The sequence below is a fragment of the Drosophila persimilis genome, unplaced genomic scaffold, assembly GCF_003286085.1.
Source record: "Drosophila persimilis strain 14011-0111.01,24,50 unplaced genomic scaffold, DperRS2 tig00000700-arrow-arrow-pilon, whole genome shotgun sequence".
Taxonomy (NCBI): domain Eukaryota; kingdom Metazoa; phylum Arthropoda; class Insecta; order Diptera; family Drosophilidae; genus Drosophila; species Drosophila persimilis.
Genome location: NW_020825340.1, coordinates 505,377 through 527,974, shown reverse-complemented (window position 1 = coordinate 527,974; position 22,598 = coordinate 505,377). Strand labels below are relative to the sequence as shown.

General features: G+C 48.2%; 1 protein-coding gene across 1 annotated transcript; it reads right to left on the bottom strand.

Moving 5' to 3' along the window:
* Positions 1-192: 192 nt before the first annotated feature.
* LOC6601410 (arginine-glutamic acid dipeptide repeats protein) lies at positions 193-22,515 on the bottom strand. Its single transcript, XM_026992170.1, has 16 exons — positions 21,982-22,515; positions 20,926-21,141; positions 11,583-11,714; positions 10,202-10,435; positions 5,032-10,132; positions 4,842-4,965; positions 4,632-4,776; positions 4,400-4,557; positions 4,162-4,218; positions 2,888-2,971; positions 2,692-2,818; positions 2,095-2,194; positions 1,875-1,969; positions 1,771-1,814; positions 1,328-1,618; positions 193-1,166 (listed from the first exon to the last, which is right to left on the bottom strand). Exons 3-15 carry the CDS (start codon positions 11,643-11,645, stop codon positions 1,603-1,605), a joined length of 6,348 nt encoding a protein of 2,115 aa, XP_026847971.1. The 5' UTR covers positions 11,646-11,714; positions 20,926-21,141; positions 21,982-22,515; the 3' UTR covers positions 193-1,166; positions 1,328-1,602.
* Between the last annotated feature and the right edge of the window lie 83 nt (positions 22,516-22,598).

Here is a 22,598-nt window from a genome sequence, read left to right as displayed (position 1 = left end):
TATAAACCTTTTTTTCTTTTTTAAATATATTTTTTATGCATATAATGGATCCTTTTTGCGTATCGTAAATTGTATAAATTACTAATATAAATTAAGCACACGATAAATTGCAGCTGCTTCAAATGCATCCATCTCTTGTCCTAAAGACACGATTCATTTTCTGTGCAGCATCAAATCATTCACATATAATACCCATAATCAATATTCCGTTATTTATTATGCACTTTTTACAAAACTGTTGCCCCATTCTATATAATACTCTAGTCATAGAAAAAAAAAAATAAATTAATGAGTAGCAATTAGTGGGTAAGCAAAGCTGGCTCTAGGCTAACACAAATATAACACCCTAGGGACTACAGGAATCGGTAAACTGGATTCCGTTCGTCTTTAGCTAAGCAGTCGAAAAAATTAAGCAGCAATCGTACGATCATTCGATCCATAAATTAGATTAGTTCATTTGTGGCTTTGTGGAAGTACATTTAAATTATACTCTTTCGTAGTATCTATGCCAAGTAGAGTGTACAAGTGTTTTTTTGTCAAAAAAGAAAATCCATGTCCGCGAACCCGTTTGTACAATACACTCGAATATAAATATCCATTTTTATGTCTCAATCAGAAATTAATTCTGTGATCTCTTCTTTGCCATTGAAGCTCCTTTAACTCCACTCCTTTACTTTTCCTATACTAATATTTGTATGTACCTTGCCTCCTGCAGCAAGTATTTTGGTTGGTTTTTGCTTAGTTATCTGATCAATTCGTGCCTATCCGTAAAGATCTTAGTCAAAGTGCTGCACATTTTTACTCGTGGCTTGAAGACCTCAAAAAAAGTTTGTGTGTGCCATGTTTTTTGTTTGTTGGTTGGTTTGTTCCATTGCCCTTATCAGTTTTGTAATCTTAAACGATATTTAACATCTTGTTGGTTTAGGTTTTAGAATTTAACACTATACACTATAAAGAGGATACTTAAAATATTGCGACCATCGTGTTTTTTTTTGTCTAGTTTAGTTTTGTAGTTGCTTTTCTTGTAGTTGAAGGTTTTTTCTCTTTTGATTCTGTATGCCTTGGTCAGTAAGTGGTGTCTGGTGTCTCGTGGTGTTCGTGTGGGTGTTGTTGTAGTAGTCTTTCGAGATCCAATATCCGATGATCCCCATCAACGCAGCTGATTTCTGTGCCATACAAAAAAATACAGATACATTTAAACACATATATATATATATATATTATAGATTAGCTCCAAGTTTAAAGTATGTTATGTGTTATTCTCAGTGGGGGGAGAGAGGGGGGGAATGCAGTGGAGTTCAGTGAATGAATGGTGAAATGTACTAACTTCTCACATAAAATCATGAAAGGACGTTGCGCAACTTAAAGTTCGCTTAGTTTCTGGATGTGCTCGAGATGCCATACGTTGTCTCTGCTATTGTTCTGGTTCTGGTTGTTGTTCTTGTCGAGGATGATATTATGGAGTGTTTGTGGAAAACAAAATGTAAAACGTTTGAACACAAAAATCACACAAAGCATTTCCTCACGGCCTCAGGGGGTGGGTGGGCCAGGGAGTATGTTCTTTGTTCAGTTGCTTGGTCTCTACAATTGCCGCCTGTCCACTTATCTGGGCCGTTGTCTGTGGGGATGATATAGAGAGAGGTGGTTGATGATAAAACGGAAACGAAAGCACAAACTCAAGATAATGATTAACCCAAATGTCAATGAGGTGGAGGAGAATGGGGCCTGGTTTGAACTTGAATTTGGATTTGAGTGGGGATATTGACTCACCTAAAGTATTGATCGTGCAGCGATTGTCGCTGGAACTCGGCGGCCTGCAAATACTGTATATATGTAATTAATGAGTTAGGATATTAATTTTGGATTTGGGAAACCTGTAGTTGATCGGCATAGGACATGCGCAGCAGGACATCCGAGTGCGGCTCCCTAGGTATAAGCATATTTGGGCGTGGATATTGGCCAACATTCGCTGCAGTAAGTAAGTAGCACGACGGTAAAGGAGAAAGAGTAGAGAAAATATCAGTTATTGGTGTACTTATTAATGGAAACAGAGCAGGGGTTTGGGGGGAACCTCTTGAGGCTATACAAACTCACGTGGCAGTTGGAAACCGGCCTCCGGTGGTTGCGGCTGTGGATGCAAAGGCAAATGTAAATGAGTATGAGAGTGTGCATGATATTCTCTCGTCAATCGTATCTGAAAATTATTGAATATCGTAGAAAGTTTCAAAAGAGAAGAGCCAGTGCTGCATTTGTGGAATGCCAACAGTAGAAGATTGGTTGGTTTTTTTTTTTTAATGTATTTTAATGCGTTGTTTTGAGTTTTTGTTGAGTTAGATGGCGGGTTAGATGGCGCGACTGATGGTTAGGCGCCTCCCCCCAAGTTAGAGAAGAGGCAAGCATGGCATGGCAAAGAGTATGGTTAGCACAAAAATGAACACAGCATGACAGACAGTACTCGTACACGTGCTGGGTATGGGGTTTTGGTTTTGATTTTGATTTTGATTGGATTGGATTGCAACTTGGAAGACTTATAGCATCGCTGCTTATGTGGTTAAACATGTTTGTGAGAGATAGCTGACAAAGTGGACAACAGAGTGATTCGATTTGTGGTTTTGTGGTTCGTTCCAAATACGATTGATCTTGTGAATATGAATATGGAATAATAGTAGTATAAAAAGAAGTGTGGCCTACCATACGCACCATGTGCTCGCCCGGATCAAGGCCTACGTGATGCGGTGGCGGTATACCCAAACGTTCCCTCTCCATCTGCGATATCGCCGGATTCGCATAGAGTGGGAACTGTGAGGGATGTATGCCGCTGCAAAAATACAAGAATATACATGTATTAATAAACAATATTAATGAAGCATAAATGATGATAACCAACCGTCTGTAGTACTCCATCCAGTGCGGATCGAGGCGGGATTGACTCGCCGCGGCGGCTTGTGCGTTCTTGATCTCTTCCAGTTCCCTGCAATAAGTCGAAATACACCGAATGAGCACGGGGATGGATGTAGGGGCAGTCCAGCAATAGGATATATCAATGTGTGTGCGTGTGTTGGTTATGGCATGGAGTGGGACGGTGCATTGGCAAACGATAATCAACACAAGCGTGAATTTTGACGGCTTTTGGGATACCAAATCATAAAGATTTCTTAAAAAGCTGCGGGGGCTGGGATAGGAGGTTGTGGTGGGGTTTTACTATATCAGTGCGTTTCAGAAATTATTTTAAAATATAACTGAAAATATGTATGATCATTTAAATCAGTTATGGAATATTATGGAAAGCAATCGATGCTTTGAATTTTGCTATGGCTACGCTATCCCTTTCACGCGCTTACTAATTCTCTCTCTCTCTATCACACACATTAATCCTCGAGCAGTGTGCGCCCCTCGCGGAGGAGAGCGAAATAGCAACACAGCTGGTGTTGCTGTGAGAAGCGTAAGGTAGAGAGAGTCAGATGTAGCGGAATACAAGACAGTACAGGAAAAATGGAACAGATAAAATATTCTAAAATTCGAATAAAATAGGTCATTAGGTGGTGCAACAATCAACATTAGAAGATAACTAGCGGTCGTGGTTCCTCTCTTTCTGTCTATGTTTTTCCCATCTCTCATGACAAGTGCGAGCAAAATTGAGAGAGATCGCGGAGAGATCTTTGTAGAACATCGATACCAAAAGACAGAGAAGGAGAGAGGTAGAGAGAGAGAGCATGCGGCATTTTTTTTTGCATTCTCGGGCAGGAAGTTCTCTTCACTTTAAAACCTTTCGCTTGTGCTTCTGGCTGGCGTAGTTTGTCGAAGAATACATTTTGAAGCAATGGTAGAGGTTTGGATGGGATCAATGGGTCTGGTAGTCACGAACAGGGTTAGATCTCCCATTTTTTTGAGTTGAGTATCGAACAATATCATCATATCCATTTATAATCCATATACTTCTTTTACTCATTAACTTTCAATCGATTAAAGTTGATTCTTATGTTCTGTAACGCACTGTTTCTTATCAATTTCTTTTGGACAAGAACTCCATTATGAGGATGTGTGTTTAAGGTATATGTGGAGATGGAGGAGTTGGATGAATGGTTGTATTGGGTGGGTGGGTGTATTGGTGCATTATGGTGCAGTTGAGTCGATCTTTCAGGCTTTTTTGTGGTACTGTACCTCTCTCTGTACATGGGGCCCATTGGATGATGATATGGCACCATCTGCTCAACAGGACTGAAATTGAATATTGAAATAATTACAATCAAGAATCAACGTCACTCAACGGACTCTCACAACATAAAGAAAGAGCAAATGGGGTAGGGAAAAGAGGGGAAAAGAACTGAAACGGAATCCTAACACCAGAGGCTGAAGAAGGAAGAAGAATAGTAGAGTCACTTCGTCCAGCATCACTCACCTGAAGGCGACATGGGGGCGTGCGTATTCGGAGAGTTGTCGCAGGGCTGGCGTATCTGCATACGGGGGCTTTAGTTCCGCCTTCATTTTGGCCTGCTGGGCCGCCTGTTGAGCGGCTGCTGCCTGCTGTTGTTGCTGCTGCTGTTGCTGTTGTTGCTGCTGCTGTGGGCACGGATCGAATTGGTTTATTAGCTGGATCCTCTAAAGGTTCTACTCTGCTTCGCTCCACTCACCTGCCGCCGTTCGCGCTCCTTCTCGGCCAGCTTGCGATCCCGTTCCTCCCGTTTTCGGGCTAGCTTCGAGTCGGCCACCGGCTTGAAAATCAAATCCGTTCTCGTGCAGGAATTGTAATCTCCGCGATCGATGTGCCGGACAAATCTATCAAGGAATTTCGAAGATTACAATCTTTTTCAATCGAGTCTCCAGTCTCTGGGGATACTCACATGGCAGACTGGGAGCGATGGCATTCGGTGTCGTCCGGCTTAGCCTCGGGACTGGGACCACGTTGTATATTGTGCGTGGGACTGGGTATATCTGGCTCCGGATCCGGCTCAATGTCAATGGGCACTGCAAGAACAGGGAATACATGCTGTAAAAACACCTTCTTTAACCACTGTCGACTCTCCATCTTACATGGCTCCGTTGGATGATGGCCTCCGCCCATGCCGGCCGAGTTGGCCGAGTGCGCGTGTGCTCGCAGGGCATCCATGTGGGAAGTGGGCTTCATGCCGTGCGGCTGACCATCTTGCGGGGCAAAAGGCGAGCCGTGCGGCGGACCAGGCGGGTAGCCGGGCATATGGGAGCCCGGATAGGCACCCGGCGGCAGGCCCGTCGGCGTTCCGGGCCCACCCATGCCGACTGGCACACCCGGTCCCCCTGGACCCTGGGGCGTCTTTGGCGTCGGCGGCTTGTTGGGCTGCGGACCGCCCTGCTGCTGCTGCTGGGGCGGGCCCTTCATCTGCTGCTGCTGCTGTTGCTGCTGGGCTGCCGCTGCGGCCGCCGCCTGATGGTGCTGCTTCTCGGCTGCATCTCGCGCCGCAGCAGCAGCGGCGGCGTTCTGCTCGTCCTGTCGCGACTGCTGCTGCTGCGGCGGACCCTGCAGGCCGGCATGGTGGGCGGCCATCACGGCGGCAGGATCCAGAGGTCCCGACGGTGGAGGCGGCTTCATGTAGGCCGGGAAACCAGGCCCGTACGGTGCATAGCCGTAATGCGAGTTGAAGGGATGATGATGCGGCGAGTAGAAGACCGAGGGATGCAGCAGTGGATGTGGATACGGCGACTGGCCGGGATGCACTCCGATCTGTGGAATGCCTCCTCCCGGCGCAATCAGGGGCAATGGCAGCGGCATTTGCGGATGCCGTATAACCGGCGGTGAGGCTCCCGGTCGCAGATGCGGCGGCGGTGACGTTCCTAGCCCCCTTTGGCCCGGCTGCGGGGCATACATCTTGCTCAGCGGACTGGCCATCAGTCCCGAGGCATTAGACACGGGTGGCGGCGTCATATGCGGAGACTGCTGTCGCAGCAGGGCATGGCGATCCCGCTCGGCCACGGCTGCCGCTGCCGCCGACAATGCCGAAGATGAGGGATGATGGCTAAGCGGCGACTGCGGCACCGGATGCAGCGGGCTCTGGCGACTGAGGCTGCTCACACTGGAGGCTGGAGAGGCTGCTCGATGGGCAGCTGCTGCTGCTGCGGCTGCCGAGGAGTTGCTCTGGCCACCGCCAGGTGTGTTGCTGCTGCTGCTGCCAGGTCCGGCTGAACCGGCTCCACTCGAGATCTGAACGCTGGGACTGGCACGGCTGAAGGCCGACGACGGCACCGTGCTGGTAGTCAGAGCCATGCTGCTGGACGTCATCGAGGCCACCGAATGGGGCGTATTCGGTGCCGATGAGACGTGCGAGTGGGGCATATGGCTGGGCGGGGTGCGACGACTGAGGGCGGACTCGGGCAGGCCGCCCAGTCCTCCGGGACCCGCTAGCAGAGCGATGGGTCCGCCGCCCGGCCCCAGACCGGCAATCGAGTGCGACAGCAGATGGTGTCCGGGATGTGCCAGAGCCGCATGGGCCGGATGACCCGGCGGAAGATGCGCCAGATGCGGATGTATGGGCATTGGGTGGCCAATGAGCCCCGGCGGCGGATGGCCATTCCCCGCCAGTCCCGGCAGCGGCGATGTGCGATGCGTATGCGGGGATTGGTGCGGATTGCCATGACCACCGCCGGATCCGGCCATCGTTGTCGAGGGCTGCGACGTGGGCGGCTGCTCCCGCGACTGGGGATCGTGCAGACTGCGTGGCGGATGCTGGGCTGGCGATGGAGTGCGCACTGTGCCGGCGGGACCTCCAGGCGGCTGCTGTTGCTGCTGCTGCTGTTGGGGGGCGTGGGAGGGCGGCAGTCCGTGACCATGTTGCGGATGTCCTTGCAGGGACATGGTCATCGGAGCGTGCGGATGCATGCTGGGTGGCATGTCGTGCGGCCGATGGAGCACCTGCTGCAGATGATGCGGATGCATGTGGGGATGCATATGCGAGGGCGCCATCGTCGACAGCGTGGGTGGTATCCCGATCGAGCTGGGCGGCATCGAGGAGGCCACCGACATCTGCGAATGCTGTCCCGGATGCAGTCCCGGATGCATACCCGGCGGAACGCCCGGCGCACCACTCGACGACTGGTGCAGGGATGTGGGCGGTGGCGGTGGCTGGGGTCCACCGGCCCCACCCGGCGGCAGGCCATGGATGAGATTTTGAGGATGCATCCCAGGCGGCAGGCCGCCGCCTGCGGGTGAAGGCATGTGAGGCGAGGGATGCGGCGACTGGAACTGCTGCGGCTGTGGGGCCATCGACGAGGGCTGCGAGTTGCTGTTGCTGCCCTGGCTGTCCTGGCCTGGCGTCGAGCGCGACGAGGCGTCTATAGGGCTCTCTGGGGGCGGGCCATACGGGGAGGACTTTATCAGGTTCTCGCCGTATGGCTTCACGTCCACGGGTCCCGCCGCGGAGACGACTGGTGGCATCGGATACTTCAGATCCTGCGGCTGGGGCGGGCCATATTTGGCCGCCAGAGGATCTCCGTATTTGTGCATCATTCCAGGCTCGAAGGGCCGTCCCAATGGCGGCGTCTGCACATCGTGCTGATAATGCGGCTTGGGCATGGCTATGCCCGGCGGTGGCGTGGCACCCGGCGGCACCTGATGGGCCGGCGGCTGGGACTGCTGCTGCTGTTGTTGCTGCTGCTGCTGTTGTTGTTGTTGTTGTTGTTGTTGTTGTTGTTGTTGCTGCTGCTGCTGCTGCTGCTCCTGGGACGTCGGCGGTGGTCCGTACTTGTGGGCCACGTCCAGCTGGGAGGCCATGTTGTGCGGCAGATGGCCAAAGCCCGACTTGACGTCGGGTATCTTCAGGGAATCCTGGTAGCCCTGCTTCAATGGCGGCTGATGAGCGGCGGACAACTCCACCGGATACTTGCCGGGCTGCTCAATCATGTACTTCATGTCGTACTTGCCAGCCGCGGCGGCGGCAGCAGCGGCTGCTGCAGCGGCAACCGCCTGCATCTCCTGGCTGTACTTGAGTGCGTCCAGCGGCGGTGGCGGCGGATACTTGAGATCCTGCGGCGTGAATTTCATCTCCATTTCGGGCGGGTACTTTTGCGATGTGTTGGGTCCGCCTTGGGGTGGTCCATTGCCGCCCGCTCCAGCCGGATCGCTGTGCAGCTGCGGAAGCTGTGGAGGCTGCTGCTGTTGTTGCTGCTGTTGTCCTCCCGGCGGGCCGTACTTCAGCTGGGCATCGATCAGATAGCTGGCGGGAGGTGGCTGCAGCGGCTGCTGGCCGTGTGGCAGATGCGACAGATGCAGCGGCTCACCCAAAGGCGGCTGCCCACTCTCGCCACCGGCCATCGAATGGGAATGCATGGAGGTGGGCGGCACCCCAGGCCCCGTGAGCGGCAGTCCTCCCGCGTTGTGCTTCAGCGAGTCCTCGTTCTTGATCTCAATCTTCACCTTCAGGTCCTGCGGTTCGTTGCTGTTCTGATTGCAGGTGGCATCCATCGAATCGTCCATGGGCTCTTTCTTGATATACACCGCCTCCGTGGGCGGACACGCAGGTGGCGGCTGAATGGATATGGGATTCAACTGCTGCTGTTGCTGCGGCGGCTGCTGGGGCGGCTGCTGCTGCTGCTGCTGTTGCTGATGCTGCTGTTGGGGAGAGACCTCCTGCTTGATGGTGGCCAGCTTCTTGAGCAGATCGGGATCGCTCTCGCAGGTCTCCATCTTCTCGATGGCCTCCTTGCGCTCCACGGAGGCATTCAGCGCCTCCACGGTGGCAATGGTCGGCACCTTCATGGTGAGGGGCGCTGCCACGGTATTAACCGGAGGCACACCACAGTCCTGCTGGATTGTGTTGGCAGGGGAATCCTTAAGCAGCAGCCCATCCACGCTGTTCGGAGCCTGGATGTTCGTCTCCTCGTCCATGTTCTTGATCGAGAGCGCCTCCTTGCTGCAGTCCTCCGAGGCGACCTCTGCCTTGATGGACTTCTCCTCCGTTTTGGGCTCCAGGTGGAGGCCATCACCATCGTTGGTGGCCATCTCCCGCTCCTCCTTGCAGTTGAGCATCAACTCCTTGCTGTCCTTGGTCGACTGCTGTTCGGCGGTGGTCGTGTCCGTGGTATTCGACTCGCCGTCGTCCAGCACAGAGTCCGGCCTGCTGTCCGAGTTCATGCTCTCCACGGGACTGTCGGGCCGCTGCTGCTTTCTCTTCTCCTTCAAGCTGCTGATGTTTTCGTCCGATCCACCGACACCGCCCGCTCCCACACCAGCATTGGCTGCCTGGTCGTTCGCCTGCTCCTGTTCGGTGCGCTTCTTCTTGTTGGGCGTGTCCTGTTTGCCGCCCTTGCGCTTGGTAGCCGAACTCTCGGCCACAGCCTTGGTCGGAGTCTTGGGACTGTCCACCGAGGAGGCTCCACCGCCGGCATCGGGCGTCTCGGAGCCTCGCTTAGGCCGCTTGCCATTGGCCACAGCGTTGTTGGTGGTGGACTGATCCTTCGAGGAGCTGTTGGTGGCCGTGGCGCCTGCAGCAGCGCTTCCGCCTCCCGCAGAGCTGCCACCGACGGACGCACCACCGCCGCCACCTCCGCTATTGCTGGCCGTGCTGCTGCTGCTGCTGCTGTTGGTGGTGGTGTTGCTGCTGCTGTTGTTGTTATTGCTGTTGTTGTTGTTGTTATTCTGTTGTTTATTGCGCGTCCTCATCCTAGAGGGTGATTCATCCCTTTTGTTGGTCAGACTCGAATCACTGTCACACTCGCTGGCGTCGTCCTCGGTGAGAGAGCTGTTCTCCTCCTTGGAGACAGCGGGCGATGAGCGACTCGCCGTCTCTGACGCCGACCCCGTCGCCGTCGCCGCCGTCGTCGCAGTTTGTGGTTCCGGTGTGTCCTCCTTCTTGGGAGGTGTATTATTATTTGCGCGCGTGACACGATTGCGTCGCAGGGCGCTCTGTCTGCGTCGCCGGTGCGGCCGATTGTTGTTCGCGCCGGGCGTCTTCTTCCACAGATAGTAGAATTCGACCAGCTCGGGGGTGTCCTTGTGCGGCAGCAGATCCTTGTGGATCCTAAAGAAATTCTTGCCAAATTGTCGCAGACCCTTGATAAACTTTTTCGTTTCGTCCTCGGTCCACTTCTTGTCGATGCCCTTCGAAACGGGGCACTTAACTAGTGCTTGTAGAGCTTTGCCTGGATCGTAGCCAGAATCGTGGAGCTGTACAGAAGATGGGTATTAGCATGGAGCATATATCAGATGGGATAATAGTACTTTAGTAGGACTTACCACGTCGAGTGCGTTAATTGTTGTGTCGTCGCGACTGGCAGCCAAACAACCGTCTTCTAGTCCGCCATCACACATTCCTTGAAATGCGGCCATCGAGCGGGCAGCACGCAAGAACATTAACAAATCGCCATCGGCCACAACGCCTGGACTCCATCTTGATTCCTCTAGTTCACGTTCATCGGTTTCCTTGTCGATGGGGAAGCTTGAGATTGGATTATAATCGGGCAGTTTTGCCTTCAGTCGTCATAGGAGACAAACGAAAATGTTCGGGATTAGTTCAAAAAGACTCCAAGGAGAGCAACTCCATCGAGCGCGACCAGACACGACACGACAGGTGCGCTCAATTTAGTTTTTGTTTTTGCTTTTTGTTAGTCACACACACGCACACAATCCACACAATCACAAAAAACACAATCCACACACCACAAGACAACACCTGAAGGCTGCGAGGAGGGATTCCGGAGATTCCCTCCGGATACACGATGATACAGAAACTCTTAGGACTAATGCATGATTATGTATGAATAATGTATAATGTGTGCTACGGATTTCATTCGGATATTGGGGATTGGGAGCGGGACAGAGGATAGGGGATTTGGGATCGGTGGTTTTTGTTTTTTTTTTTCTTTTTGGTTCAACTTCTACCAATTAGGGACTCGAACTATGAAGACGGCCAATTGTATCGCAAGAACTTGAATTGCAAAATTATTTACAAACAGTTTAAGAGTTATTTACAAGAGAGTTTAACCGAAGGACATACAATATTTAAACAAATTGCTCTTCGTGTAGCCTTTTATCGAAGGGAAGGAAGTATTTAAGCATTAACCAGAAACTGAGAAGAACGTTGAAAAGTTCTTGGTAGAGTGACAGTCTCTCATTCATTGTTATTCATTTTTTGGCATAGAAATACATGTGTAGAATACAAACGTAAAGGAATAGGCCTAAATATTGTGGGGAAGAGAATTTCTCTAACCACCAATGAAATATACAATTTATTAGAAATTTGTATTAGAAAATCATTCCGTATTAGAATTCTTTGGTAGTCTTTTGTTTATTTTGTGAGTTTTTGAACCCCACTAAAAACTGCGTAGGAAATGCCCTACTTCCTCTTCAAAGTCCTTCTAAGGACTACACAACATAAGGCAATTTTTGAACGATTTTTACGTTGAGAAATTCATTGAATTTCAACATAAAGAAAATAGGAACATAAATTACAATTTTTGCAGTAAAAAAAAATGTTTATCTGTTCTTTATTTATTGTTGTTCTTTTTTTTTCATTGGCATAATTGTTTAATTTTTTAGTTCTTTGTTGTTGCTTTTTTAAAATTTTCTTGTTGTTACCGTGAGCTGAATTTCTGATTTGTGAGAGTTATGTACGTACATAGACATCGTTTACCTGGTGGCCGGGACCCACTCGAATTTCTCCTTGAGTGGAGGCCGCCATCACCCTTTAAAAACACGCTTCCGGTCCAGTGTTAAGCCTTTTTATGCCCTCTACGATATGAAAATTCAACTGCAAAAAACACAGAGAAAATGCATAAAAAACGGATCGGATCGAATCGAATCGGGGTGGGGTAGTGTGAGGGCAAAGAGGGGGGTGAGTGGGGGGAGTAGTACCAGTATTATTTTTCAATAAAGCGATGAAGTTCACATCAACATGCATAAATAAATAATCCATAAAAATAATGCCATGTAATGTGCGAACGATGGAGTATCACAGAAAAGAGAGGGATAGAGAGAGAGAGAGAGAGAGTGAGGGCGAGAGGGAGAGTGGGAGCTGGGGGCCACGGCTGACGGGGTCTGGAAATTAGGGGTTTACGCTGTCGGACGATTGAGTCCCTCTGCCACTTAATCGCTTGCATATGTTAATGCGCCTGCCTCGAAGAGGGGGTAAAAAGAGAGGAGGGACTGCAGAACGTCAGACTGACTGACAGACGTATGCTTTGGTTTGTTCATTCACTCATTTTGTACAGCTTGCATACCCTTTACGAGGGTAAGCCTATATAAGAAAATGGCAAGGGTTCATATCTGGATAACAGTTGGTACCTAGCCGGATTTTTAACATATGGATAGCACCCATATAGAAATTATCGTTTACAAAATGAAATTTCTAGCAATTTTTGAATGAGCGATCTAATGAAATATGGTAAGAACTTCCACGATTAAAGGGTATTCGAAAATCGTCGCTATTTAGCTATCTTGCATTCACTTTTTTCCGCATTGCTTTGGTTTCTTTTCTTCTTTTTTGTTGTTGTTGGTTCTTCTTGTCCGGGGTCTGGGTCTGGGGTGCTGCCTCTCAAGTGTGCGTGCAGCTGTAAACAGATTTTCCGCTCAAGTAACTCCGCGAATAACTGTAACGAGGAGCCAACGGCTAAGTAAGCATCCTCTCATGGGCCCTATCCGCTCTCACCCATCCCACCCCATCCCACAACGACCCCATCCCACCACAGTATGGAATTATCATTAAATTTGCTTATGAATCAATATCATGGCTAATGCACACTGACAGAGAAAGGGGGAGAGAGAGAAAGAGTGAGACAAACGGAGAGTGAGAGGGAAACAGACACACAGTGCGTTCACGTCTCATCAGGAATGCCGACGGTGTTGCGGTTGTGTGGCAGCGGCACACAAATTATGGCAATTAAAATCAATTAATTAAATGCAGCGACAGCGACAGAGCGACCGCGGTGGCAGTGCCAGTGCCAGCGCGCGCGATGACTGCAAAAAAAATTATATACATATGTATATACATATACGTATGTATGAAAATGTATGTGTGTATTGTCGACAGATTTACACTCAATAAGGCACGACACGCCGCCTAAATGACTGACGACAGCGGGGCTAGGGAGAGAAGGAACAGCAACGGGTCTGCGAAACGATCCCGACGGAGGCGGACCGAAAGCGCAGGCCACGAACGCACACACGACTATCCCCGGGGTTGCACAGTGGTATCGGTAGCAGTGGCACTTTGGTAACCCCCCAAGTCAAACACACATATGAAATATTCATTGCATTCCACGGCGGGGGGATGAATATTTCATCCCTCTTTGGTTTGACTACCCCGCAATAGTATGTCCTGAAGAATGTTACCCTAATAAATATATGCTCACCTAAAGTGAATTTGCTTAAATATTTATGGATTACTTTGAACGATCCATGGCATAAATGTTTTCTGTAACAATGGAAATAAGTCCAGTCGATACTTTAATAACTGGATTATTTCTGCTATGAATTTTTAGATATTTCGAAAGCTATTTATAATAGATGAGATGAGATTTGGCATACTTTGGCATATCTATAATCAGTTTTCCCACAATTCATCAGCTTTTGACTCCAAGTTGTACCACTGTGCAACGAACGGTCGTCTGCGTTTTGGGGCCGACACTTATCAACGACATCAGCAGCCACACCAGGTTGGCAGCTCCTCTGGCCTGGCCTGTTCTCTGCCCTGCTTGGCCTGGCCCGGGCCGGGTCGGGCCGTTTTGGGTCTGACTGCTTGGCTGGTTACTGCTTGCTGGTTTAACTGGCAGCACAAAACTTTTTTATGAGGGAGTCGTGAGTGGAAAAATTTCGTATAAACACAAACAGAAGGTGGCGGCGCAGGGCACGCGACTGAATCCCCCGCTGAATCCCTCATACCCACCCCCCACCACCTGCCGGGCGACAGTGGGGGCTGGCTGGCTTCTGCCTCTGGGCCCCTGGCGCTTGGGGAAAATTGTGTAATAACTGCAAGCAGTGTGCTAAGCTCTTCTGTTCCTGCTGTTCTCCCGCTGGCACTCTGGGCTCTCTGTCTTTGGGTCTCTGCTTCGCTCTGCTCTGGGCTCTGCCTGTGGTAGCTTTTGGGGGCAAGCAGCGGTGTGTCGGCGGGGTCTGTTATAAAACAAATGTACTACAAAAAGCGACGTTGTAAACGCACAAAGCCATAAAATCTGAAAAAGACAAAACGAAAGGCTCGAACAGAGCCACATTTTGCCACCACCGAAAAGTGCCGTTCTCTGGCTCTTCTGCCTCCCTTCCACACCCTTACCCTAAAATACCACAAATTATGGCACACTGGGAGAAAGGGAGAGGGCACACACACACACAAGGAGAGCCATACTGAGAGGACAGGCCACCAGTGCCAGGGAGCAAGAGCAGGATAGCGAAACTGAAAAGAGAGCATGAGCGAGAGCAGTCTGTACATTGACTACGTGACGTTTTCGAGTACTCCGTGAGTCAGCAGCCAAGCTGCTTGGCTGTTGTTGCTCTGGCTCTGGCTATGGCTATGGCTATGGTTCTTCCTCTTTTTGTTTTTCTCTTCCTCCTGCTATTCTTCATCCACGGACGACGGGCTGACCTGCGTGCAAATTTAAGGCCAATAATGCTGTCAATTTCAACTGGCGTGTCCGTCTGTCTCTCAATTAATGTCATCGCGTATTATAAAGTTCCATCAGATTAACAACTCGTTTCTCTTCCTCCACTCCACTCAATGGCTGTGCGGTGGCCAGCCGTCTCCTCCCCGCCGTGGCAAATTGTTTTCTAAACAGCCCATAAACATGAACGAAAACAAAGCGAGAAATGTAAATGAAAATAAAAACTTGGAGAGCAGGCAGCAAGCAGCAACAACAACAGCGTGGCAACGCTGTCGACATGGGCCACAGAAAGAGGAAATTCAATAAACAATTTGTAGCATGAGTAGCGGAAAATTGTGTGTACGCACGCGGCTAAACGGACGCGAGTGAATGAATAAAAGAGGGGGAGGGTGGTGCGGCAGACAGGCAGGGAGTAGAAGAAGCAAGCAAAGCCTGAGCAATGTATATTTACTAGAAGGTAAGGCAGTCTTAGAAACCGACAGAACAATCTGCTTCAGTAACAAACTATGATTGAACTGGACCTATCCTATGACCGGTGTATGTACTATGTGCTTGGACTATGACTGCCTTACCTTCTATGGTATATACCTTGAGCCTGAGCTTGCCTCTTTTCTATACGTGTGTATGCTTGTCTCGCTTCCTCTTGCTCGCTTTTACAGTACTCATGGGTGCGATTGTGTATGTGCGTTTGCCCAGTGTAATTTTGAAATGGAAAAGCTGTCGACTGCTGTTGTCGGCTAACTGGCTCTCCAGATCTCCTTTGCTTTAGCTGTAGCTTGTTTTTCTCTGTCTCTGCCATCATCGCTTGCCAATAAGCTGACTAATTGACTGACAAATAGGCAGCAAGCAGCAACAGCAACAACTATGAAAGAGAGCGCGCTGCGTTAATAAGAGCAGCAGACATCAGGCAGTAGTAGGCAGGGAGACAGACAACTTAAAATTCCACTGCCGCCAGATGAATGCGCCGTAACTGTACATTAGGGGTGGCCCATAAACTTGAGACTTTATCAGCAGCCCCACCACCACCCCTAGAGCCCATTCCTTCCGCTCGGCGAGAGATTATTAGGTTAGTCGCCGGCTGATGGGGAAATGTAAGTGATATAGCAGTAAATAAATTAGTCAACCCCACGACCGACCATAAGCAAAGAAGGGTATTCATTTGGAGGTCTATAATTCTTAAGGGATGTTTAACGAAAGCTTAACTTTGGTTCATTCGTTGTAAACTTGCTCAATTGAGTGGAACTGAACTGTAAAAGTAGAACTACTCAACTGACTCCGATTGGCCCATTCTCAGCATAGAATAGTTCTTTTATTGAGCTTTGTTCTTGGTATTTCATTTTATTGTGTTCGTCTAATAGTTTTTTCATAAAGGAATAAATTAACTAGTTTATCAGAAAATTAATTGGGAACAATTGAAGTACACATTATATTCGAAATAGTCAGCAAGGGAACTACAGAAACACCCTTAGAACCCTCCATATATGTATGTTATTTTAAAACGAACCACCAGGAACTTATTCCTTTTTATTTTTTGGCTTCTGTCAATTGTGTTTCTTTTATGGTAAAACTGTTGGCTGGTTCACAAAATGAATCCTCCATATCAACCGTAAATTCAATGGATCCACTTTATAGTGGAAAAATACATAAAACTCTGAAAAGTCTGACGGAAATAAAATGGTTCTGAAATTGCTTTTCAATTTCTCTGTGTGGTTTAAGCAAACAATTGATTGTCTGGTTCACCAGACAACGGAACCACTGAAATATAACCCAAAACCTGAACCAAAGTGCCCATCACTAACGCATTCCATACCCCAGGGCACACAACCAACGACCAACAAAAAGCTGGTCTATTAAGCCGTGCCGAGAGGAGTCCATTTAATTACCAAGTCGAACCGAGCCACACACACAAATGTTATCCATGCAGCATGGCCAATTGAGTTCGTCATAGGCATTTGTCCGGTCTGGTCCGGGGGCAGAAGACACTCTCCATACCAGACCCCAGGCCCCAGACCCCCATGCCATAGCATATGTACCTCTCGGTAACGGTGCCTGCATCTGTCTATTTGAAGGGTTCGTGTCAAGTACGGAAATCCCATTAAATGTTGGTTGGTAGGCACTTTGCCGAGCCATGTCCATACGTATGCATGTATGTACGAGTATGTATATGTGCACACATATACATATTTATGCATATACGTATACGTCGGGTATACTACGAGTGTGTACATATGCATGTACGTGTTGGTTCGTGTTGTGAAAGCCAAATTTTCACAAGTCAAAACAGAGGTTGCAGAAGGGGCAAAGAAACAAACAAAGGCTAGTAAAGTAGGGGCACACTGATAGAGATAGAGATAGAGAGAAGAGAGAGAGAGAGACGCTCGACTGGCTCTGGCCATTTAACCAAAAAGTCATAAAACAAATTTCTCTTTTCTTTTTCGCCAGTAGAGCCCCGGGATCCCGAGTAATGGAATTGTGTGTGCTTCTGTTCAGAAATATTTCGACTTCCAGTTCTACATATACTTCTCGTAGTAGGTCTGGACAGGCGGCATCCCAGCTTACAGTTGTTATGCCCATTACTCAACATCAACAAGAACATTATGCCACCGCAGTGGCACTCACGAAGCTCCTCCAGCTTCTCCTTTGGTCCCCCCACATCACATTCCTATTCATGCTCCAATCTCTGCCAGACAAAAACACATACACAGACACACATACTGATACAACTCTACATGCTTTTCTTCATTCAACCCGAACGATTGAGCATCTATTCAAGCCGACGGCGACGGCAATGATGATGATGATGACGAGACGACGACGACGACGACTACGACGAGTCCATGGTATATTCTTATAGGGTGAGACATTAATGCTAGTCCGAGTTATCTGCAAAATATAGCCAGCGCAACTGCAGCAAAATGTTTAACTAACTTGAGAGGAGTTTCTGGCAAGACCACACCTTATATAAATACATCTTGGACGTCGAGTCAACGTTCCAAAAGCCAAATAAACGACCCACAACGCTGGCCCCATACCGCACCCAACCACCCCCCCCCCCCCCCCCCCCCCCCCCCCCCCTTTACCCAAGCGCTAACCTGTGCGCATCCATTGGCCCGATCCGAACCGATCCGAACGGGGGTCGTCTGTCGTGTCTGCTGTCGGCTTCGTTTCATACGATTTGTTGGATTTGCTCATGAAGTTGTTAAACAGATTGTCGGTGTAGATACCTTCATCATTTTGCACGCCGTCGCCTCTCCTCTGCCCGTTGCTCGCACTCTGGCTTCCCGTTACCCACCGCCAGCCAGCAGCCACTCAACTGTCTGTCCGTCCCCCTCTCGCAGCAGCAGTAGTCACAGTCCCAAGTCCCATCCAGCCAATTCTCTTCTATGGCAGTGTGTGCGACTGTCTATCTGTCTGTATCTGCCTCTGTGTGTGAGTGTGTGCGTGTGCTTGTGCGATTAGTTTTATGTAATTTTATCGAGTATTTTAAGGATTTTGCGGCTTATCCGCGCTTCATTTGGAAATTGTTTCGTGTTACTTATATGCCGGGATGTGTTGTCGTCTGAAGGGGCACATTAGGGGACCGGGGTACGGGATGCGCCTTCTACCATGTGTCTGGGGCTCGTTTTTTTTCCATTCTTTTCTTTTCTTTAGCCTGTTGTTATTTCTGGTCCTTACTTGTATTGTTGTCTCCTTTCATCTAGTGTTTATGGAACTGTCGTTATTTGTTTGTGTGAGTGTTTAAATGAGCTCTTTGCATGTGAATTTGTTGTTGCTCGGCCTCTCCTTCCTCGCTCGTTCTCTTATCCTTCGACCGTTACCCTCTCCTTAATCGAATTACAGCCAAGGCCAAAGATTTATGGCACCATTTAACACGCTCTTACATTATATTCTCACCCATTTTGGCCCCGACTCGGCTCATTGATTTAACACTGATTAACAAGAGCTTAAATTGTTGTTGTTTTTCTTTTTACATTATAAATATAGAGAAAATAAATATAAAAAGGCTGACAACAGACAGCCCCACAAATATCTCGCTCGGTCTTTGTGCATATATATATTTTAATAAGCACTTTGTGTGTGCTAATTATCTTATCGCTAAATGGAGTTAACACGTAGCAGCAACCGAGTAACTGGGATTGATTTAGTTCAGTGTTTGCACAGAGGTGATAGCGTGAGAGGTCGTGAGAGGGTCGGTCTTCTTAATTAACTTGGTTTGAAGTATTTACAGGAAAATTCCACTCTCCTCAACCCATGACATTTACTCGAACTGTACTGACAGGAATCTTCTGAATATTCAGGATATACATACATACATATGTACCTCGTACAAATAATGGAGTGTTTAATGGTCATTATAAAAATGAAACAACTAAAAACAGCTGATGTCAAAGCAATTGTTTTGTATTCTTTTATAAGGAGTGCGCTTTATCAGTGTTTACCCAGCCCGTTATCTACTATTATTCCACCCGTAATGAGTCTAACCAACTGACAAACTACTGTTTCACGCGACGCACTCACGCACACATCTCGATGAGTAGAGCTCTGCTGCGCTGCTCACACTTTGAGGTAGTTTTTATGGGGCTCCAGCTCCAGTTCCAGCTACAGCCTCAGATCAAGCCGCTTAGCAACCCAGTCCAGAAATGCTAATTAATTCTCTTATGTAATGGAGAACGGAAGGAAGAGAGGAAAGAGAACCCCCACCCCCCTTCGACAGCAAGGTGTGTGGCTAGAGATGGGAGGGATGGTGGCAGGGGCAACTGTTTCGTTGATTTCTAATCGACATCAATAAATCGACACTCGAGTCGAGTGGGCGAATGGGACGGACATTTCAATCAGATAAGCAGCATTTATAAATTAAAAGCACAACCGAGCAGATTAATAAAAGTTAAACTTTAACGGCACATTATAAATAAGCCAAATGACTAATAATAAAATATGAAAGCGCGCACAAAAACCCCGACATCAAAGGCTATCCAACAACATACAACTGTGTAACACGAAATATACTTTTCAAAAAAAAAAAAAAAAAAAAAAAAATCCAATAAAAAGCAAAACCGAACCGAATCGAGGCTACCCATCCATTGGCCGTCTCATCGGTGGAGAAGGGAAGGCAGACCGCAGGCGAAGACTCATTTTTCAACACCATTTTTATGTATTTTGTTGTTTCCCTGTTTTCACTGGTGCCCCGAGCTGGTCTCGATTTTTGTATTAAATGCATTATTAGCACGTTATTTATTAATTAAACACTTCAGCTCTTTTTTATGCGTCTCTAATCAGGTGGCCTCGGCTGTGACTCTCTTTGCACCTCTGCCTCTCCTCCACTCATGCCACTTGCACGTGTGGTGAGGGCGGGGTAGAGAGATAGGAAATGGAAATGGGCGGTTCGGGACCGAGATAAGCGTTGCAAATTGTTAGGGAATTTCCTCGAAATTGATCTAAATGTGCCTCAAGTGTGGGTACATACTGGCTCGGGTTCGTGTTCGTGTTCGGGTTCGGGGAATGCAGGTGGAAAGAGATAATGGTCAGAGTTCGTAAGAACGTGAGCCAGTGGGATTTTCTCGTAAGACTAAGTAAATATCAGGTGACGGCGTTTATCTTTTTTATCTTCCACCGATCCAATTGCAATTTTAAATGTGGATCAACAGGAATTTGTATGATGATTCCACGATTTGACTGGAATATTGGAAGAGCAATGGAAGTTTACAGAGAATAATAATGAGATTCCAAGCAGTGAGAGGAAGATGGAACTAGTAACAGAACTACACTGGAACAAGATTACAGAGGGGTTATCTATAAATATCTATACTACAGTGAGAGTGGAATTATCATGGTTTTAGTTTCGTGCAACCCTGCCTTGAATGGCGTTTTCAAATTATGAAAATACGTGGAAATTCCCTTTTATCAAGTATTTATTCTCCTTTTCAGACAGATCGTTATAATTGCGATACAATGGTGCCTCATTAGAGTGCCACTCCATATCTAAGTGCCGCGATAAAGATCTAGATCAGTTGCGTGGGCCCCTTATCTCGTAAATATTTCCCAGAAACGAGCAGAAATTCTGGCATCCAACTAATAATAGACTCTTCCACAGGTCATATAAGGGCTCATGAGTAGCAGTACCCCCACTTTAAGTGATTCCATTGAGCTGATGGGACCCGCTTGAAAAATTGTTTCCTCCATTAACCCAGAAACCCTTCCATCCAGCAACGACCTCGAGCCTGTGGCAGGGGAAGATGACACATGAGACTCGACCAGGGCGGGGCGGTTCGGGGCGGGACATGGGGAGGGGGACCCCATTGGGTATCGAATTAGGCAAACAAATAATTAAATATACGCCCGGCTGGGCAGATGTCTTCTTCTTGGGCTCACCATGAATCCAGGGTAAATGTGCCCGATGAGCCCCTTTCCAGGCGGCGTTCCTCCCAGCGGCAGCGGCTCCAGCAGCAGGCGGCCCGGTCTCTCTCCACAGTCTCCGTAGAGGGTAAGATATTGCAGGGGGGGTGGGGAACAGCGGCTGTTGGATGCTCAGCGAGGGGGCGCGGGCGGCCGGAAATGTATATTTTGGTTAATTTGCACAGAACACAGCTGGAAAGCGAAGAGATGACGTAGGTGAGAGCCGAGACGAAGATGATTAAGCAGATAAAAAAAAATAAAACTGGAAACTAAACTAAACGGAACAGAAGTGAGAGAGATAGCTAGAGAGAGAGAGAGAAAGAGAGCGAGAGAGAGAGAGGAAAAGGAGAACCCCCTTTTCTGGGAAAACAATGCAACAATATTTTTACATATAGAAATCTTTTATTTGTATTTTTTTTTTTTCCTCGGGCAGCGTCAGCGAAAATCAGGAGCATGGCCAGGACACGAGCAATGAGCCAAGAGCATCTGTCCGGTGGGGTGGCGGTGGTAATGGCAGCGGCGTTTCGACGCGTCGGTGGTGACGCCGACGACAACGGGCATGACGGTGGTGGGTTGTTGTTTCTGGTGCTGCCGCTGTTGCTTGTGCTGACGCTTGGCTTTGCTTTGTTGTTGCTTCCACTGCTGCTGCTGCTCTGATTCTCTTCCTCTGCCGAAGCTACTACTGCGCTTTGTGATTCCTTTTCAGAAAATTTGTTGAGCCTCTGTCCGCCGTCCGTGTCTTTTGTCGCCTGTCGGTGGTTTGTATTGCTCTACCCCCAAAAAAAAAAAAAAAAACAATAAAAAAATTCGTAATAGACTCCCCGTCAGACCCCCCCGCTGCGGGAATCTAACCATCAACAGGGCCTTCTTTCTCTCTGTTTCTCCTCAATTCCGTTTCGATTTTGACGCTGCGCAACTTCTGCTACTGCAACGGAGACAGCGACGTCTTCGACTTTGACGTTTTCCAAATGAAATTAGTGACACACTTAAGTAATAATTAATTTTCGCACACTTGTTGTAGATTTTCCTTACGTTTTCTCGCTCTTCTCGTTCTGTCTCTCTCTCACTCTCTTTATTGCTTTGCTTTTGTTGGTGCTGTTGGGCGCGTGAAACTCGTCGTCAGACGACCAACAATACGCTGTTTTTTTTTCCTTCTACTTTTTGTAATGCTCTTCTGTTTTTCTTCTTCTTTTTGCATACACTTTGCGCACACACACACTCACATAATCGACATGCACATACACAAACACGTACACAAAAAAACACACACACACGCACTATGCTTGCTTGCGTTTTTTATTGCTCTGTGGTACTGCTGCTTCTGCTGCTACTCGAACGATGGAAATACAATTTTCACTTGCTTTGTACACTCTTCGCATTGACTTTCACACGCGTATTCCAGCCACACGGGACAGCCACCGTTGCTGTAAGTGTTTTAGCACTATAATTTTAATTAGTTTTGGGCTAAAATGCGTGGTTTTTGTTCGTAATCGCTGCTACAACGAATTTTGTAGCCTACAAGCACACATTACCCCGCATTTTGGGCATATTATTGATTATATTTAACACAATATATTGTACAATTTTAGACCGTCTTTCTGTACACACAAAATGGCGGAAATGATGCCTATCGATTAAAACCTCAGAAA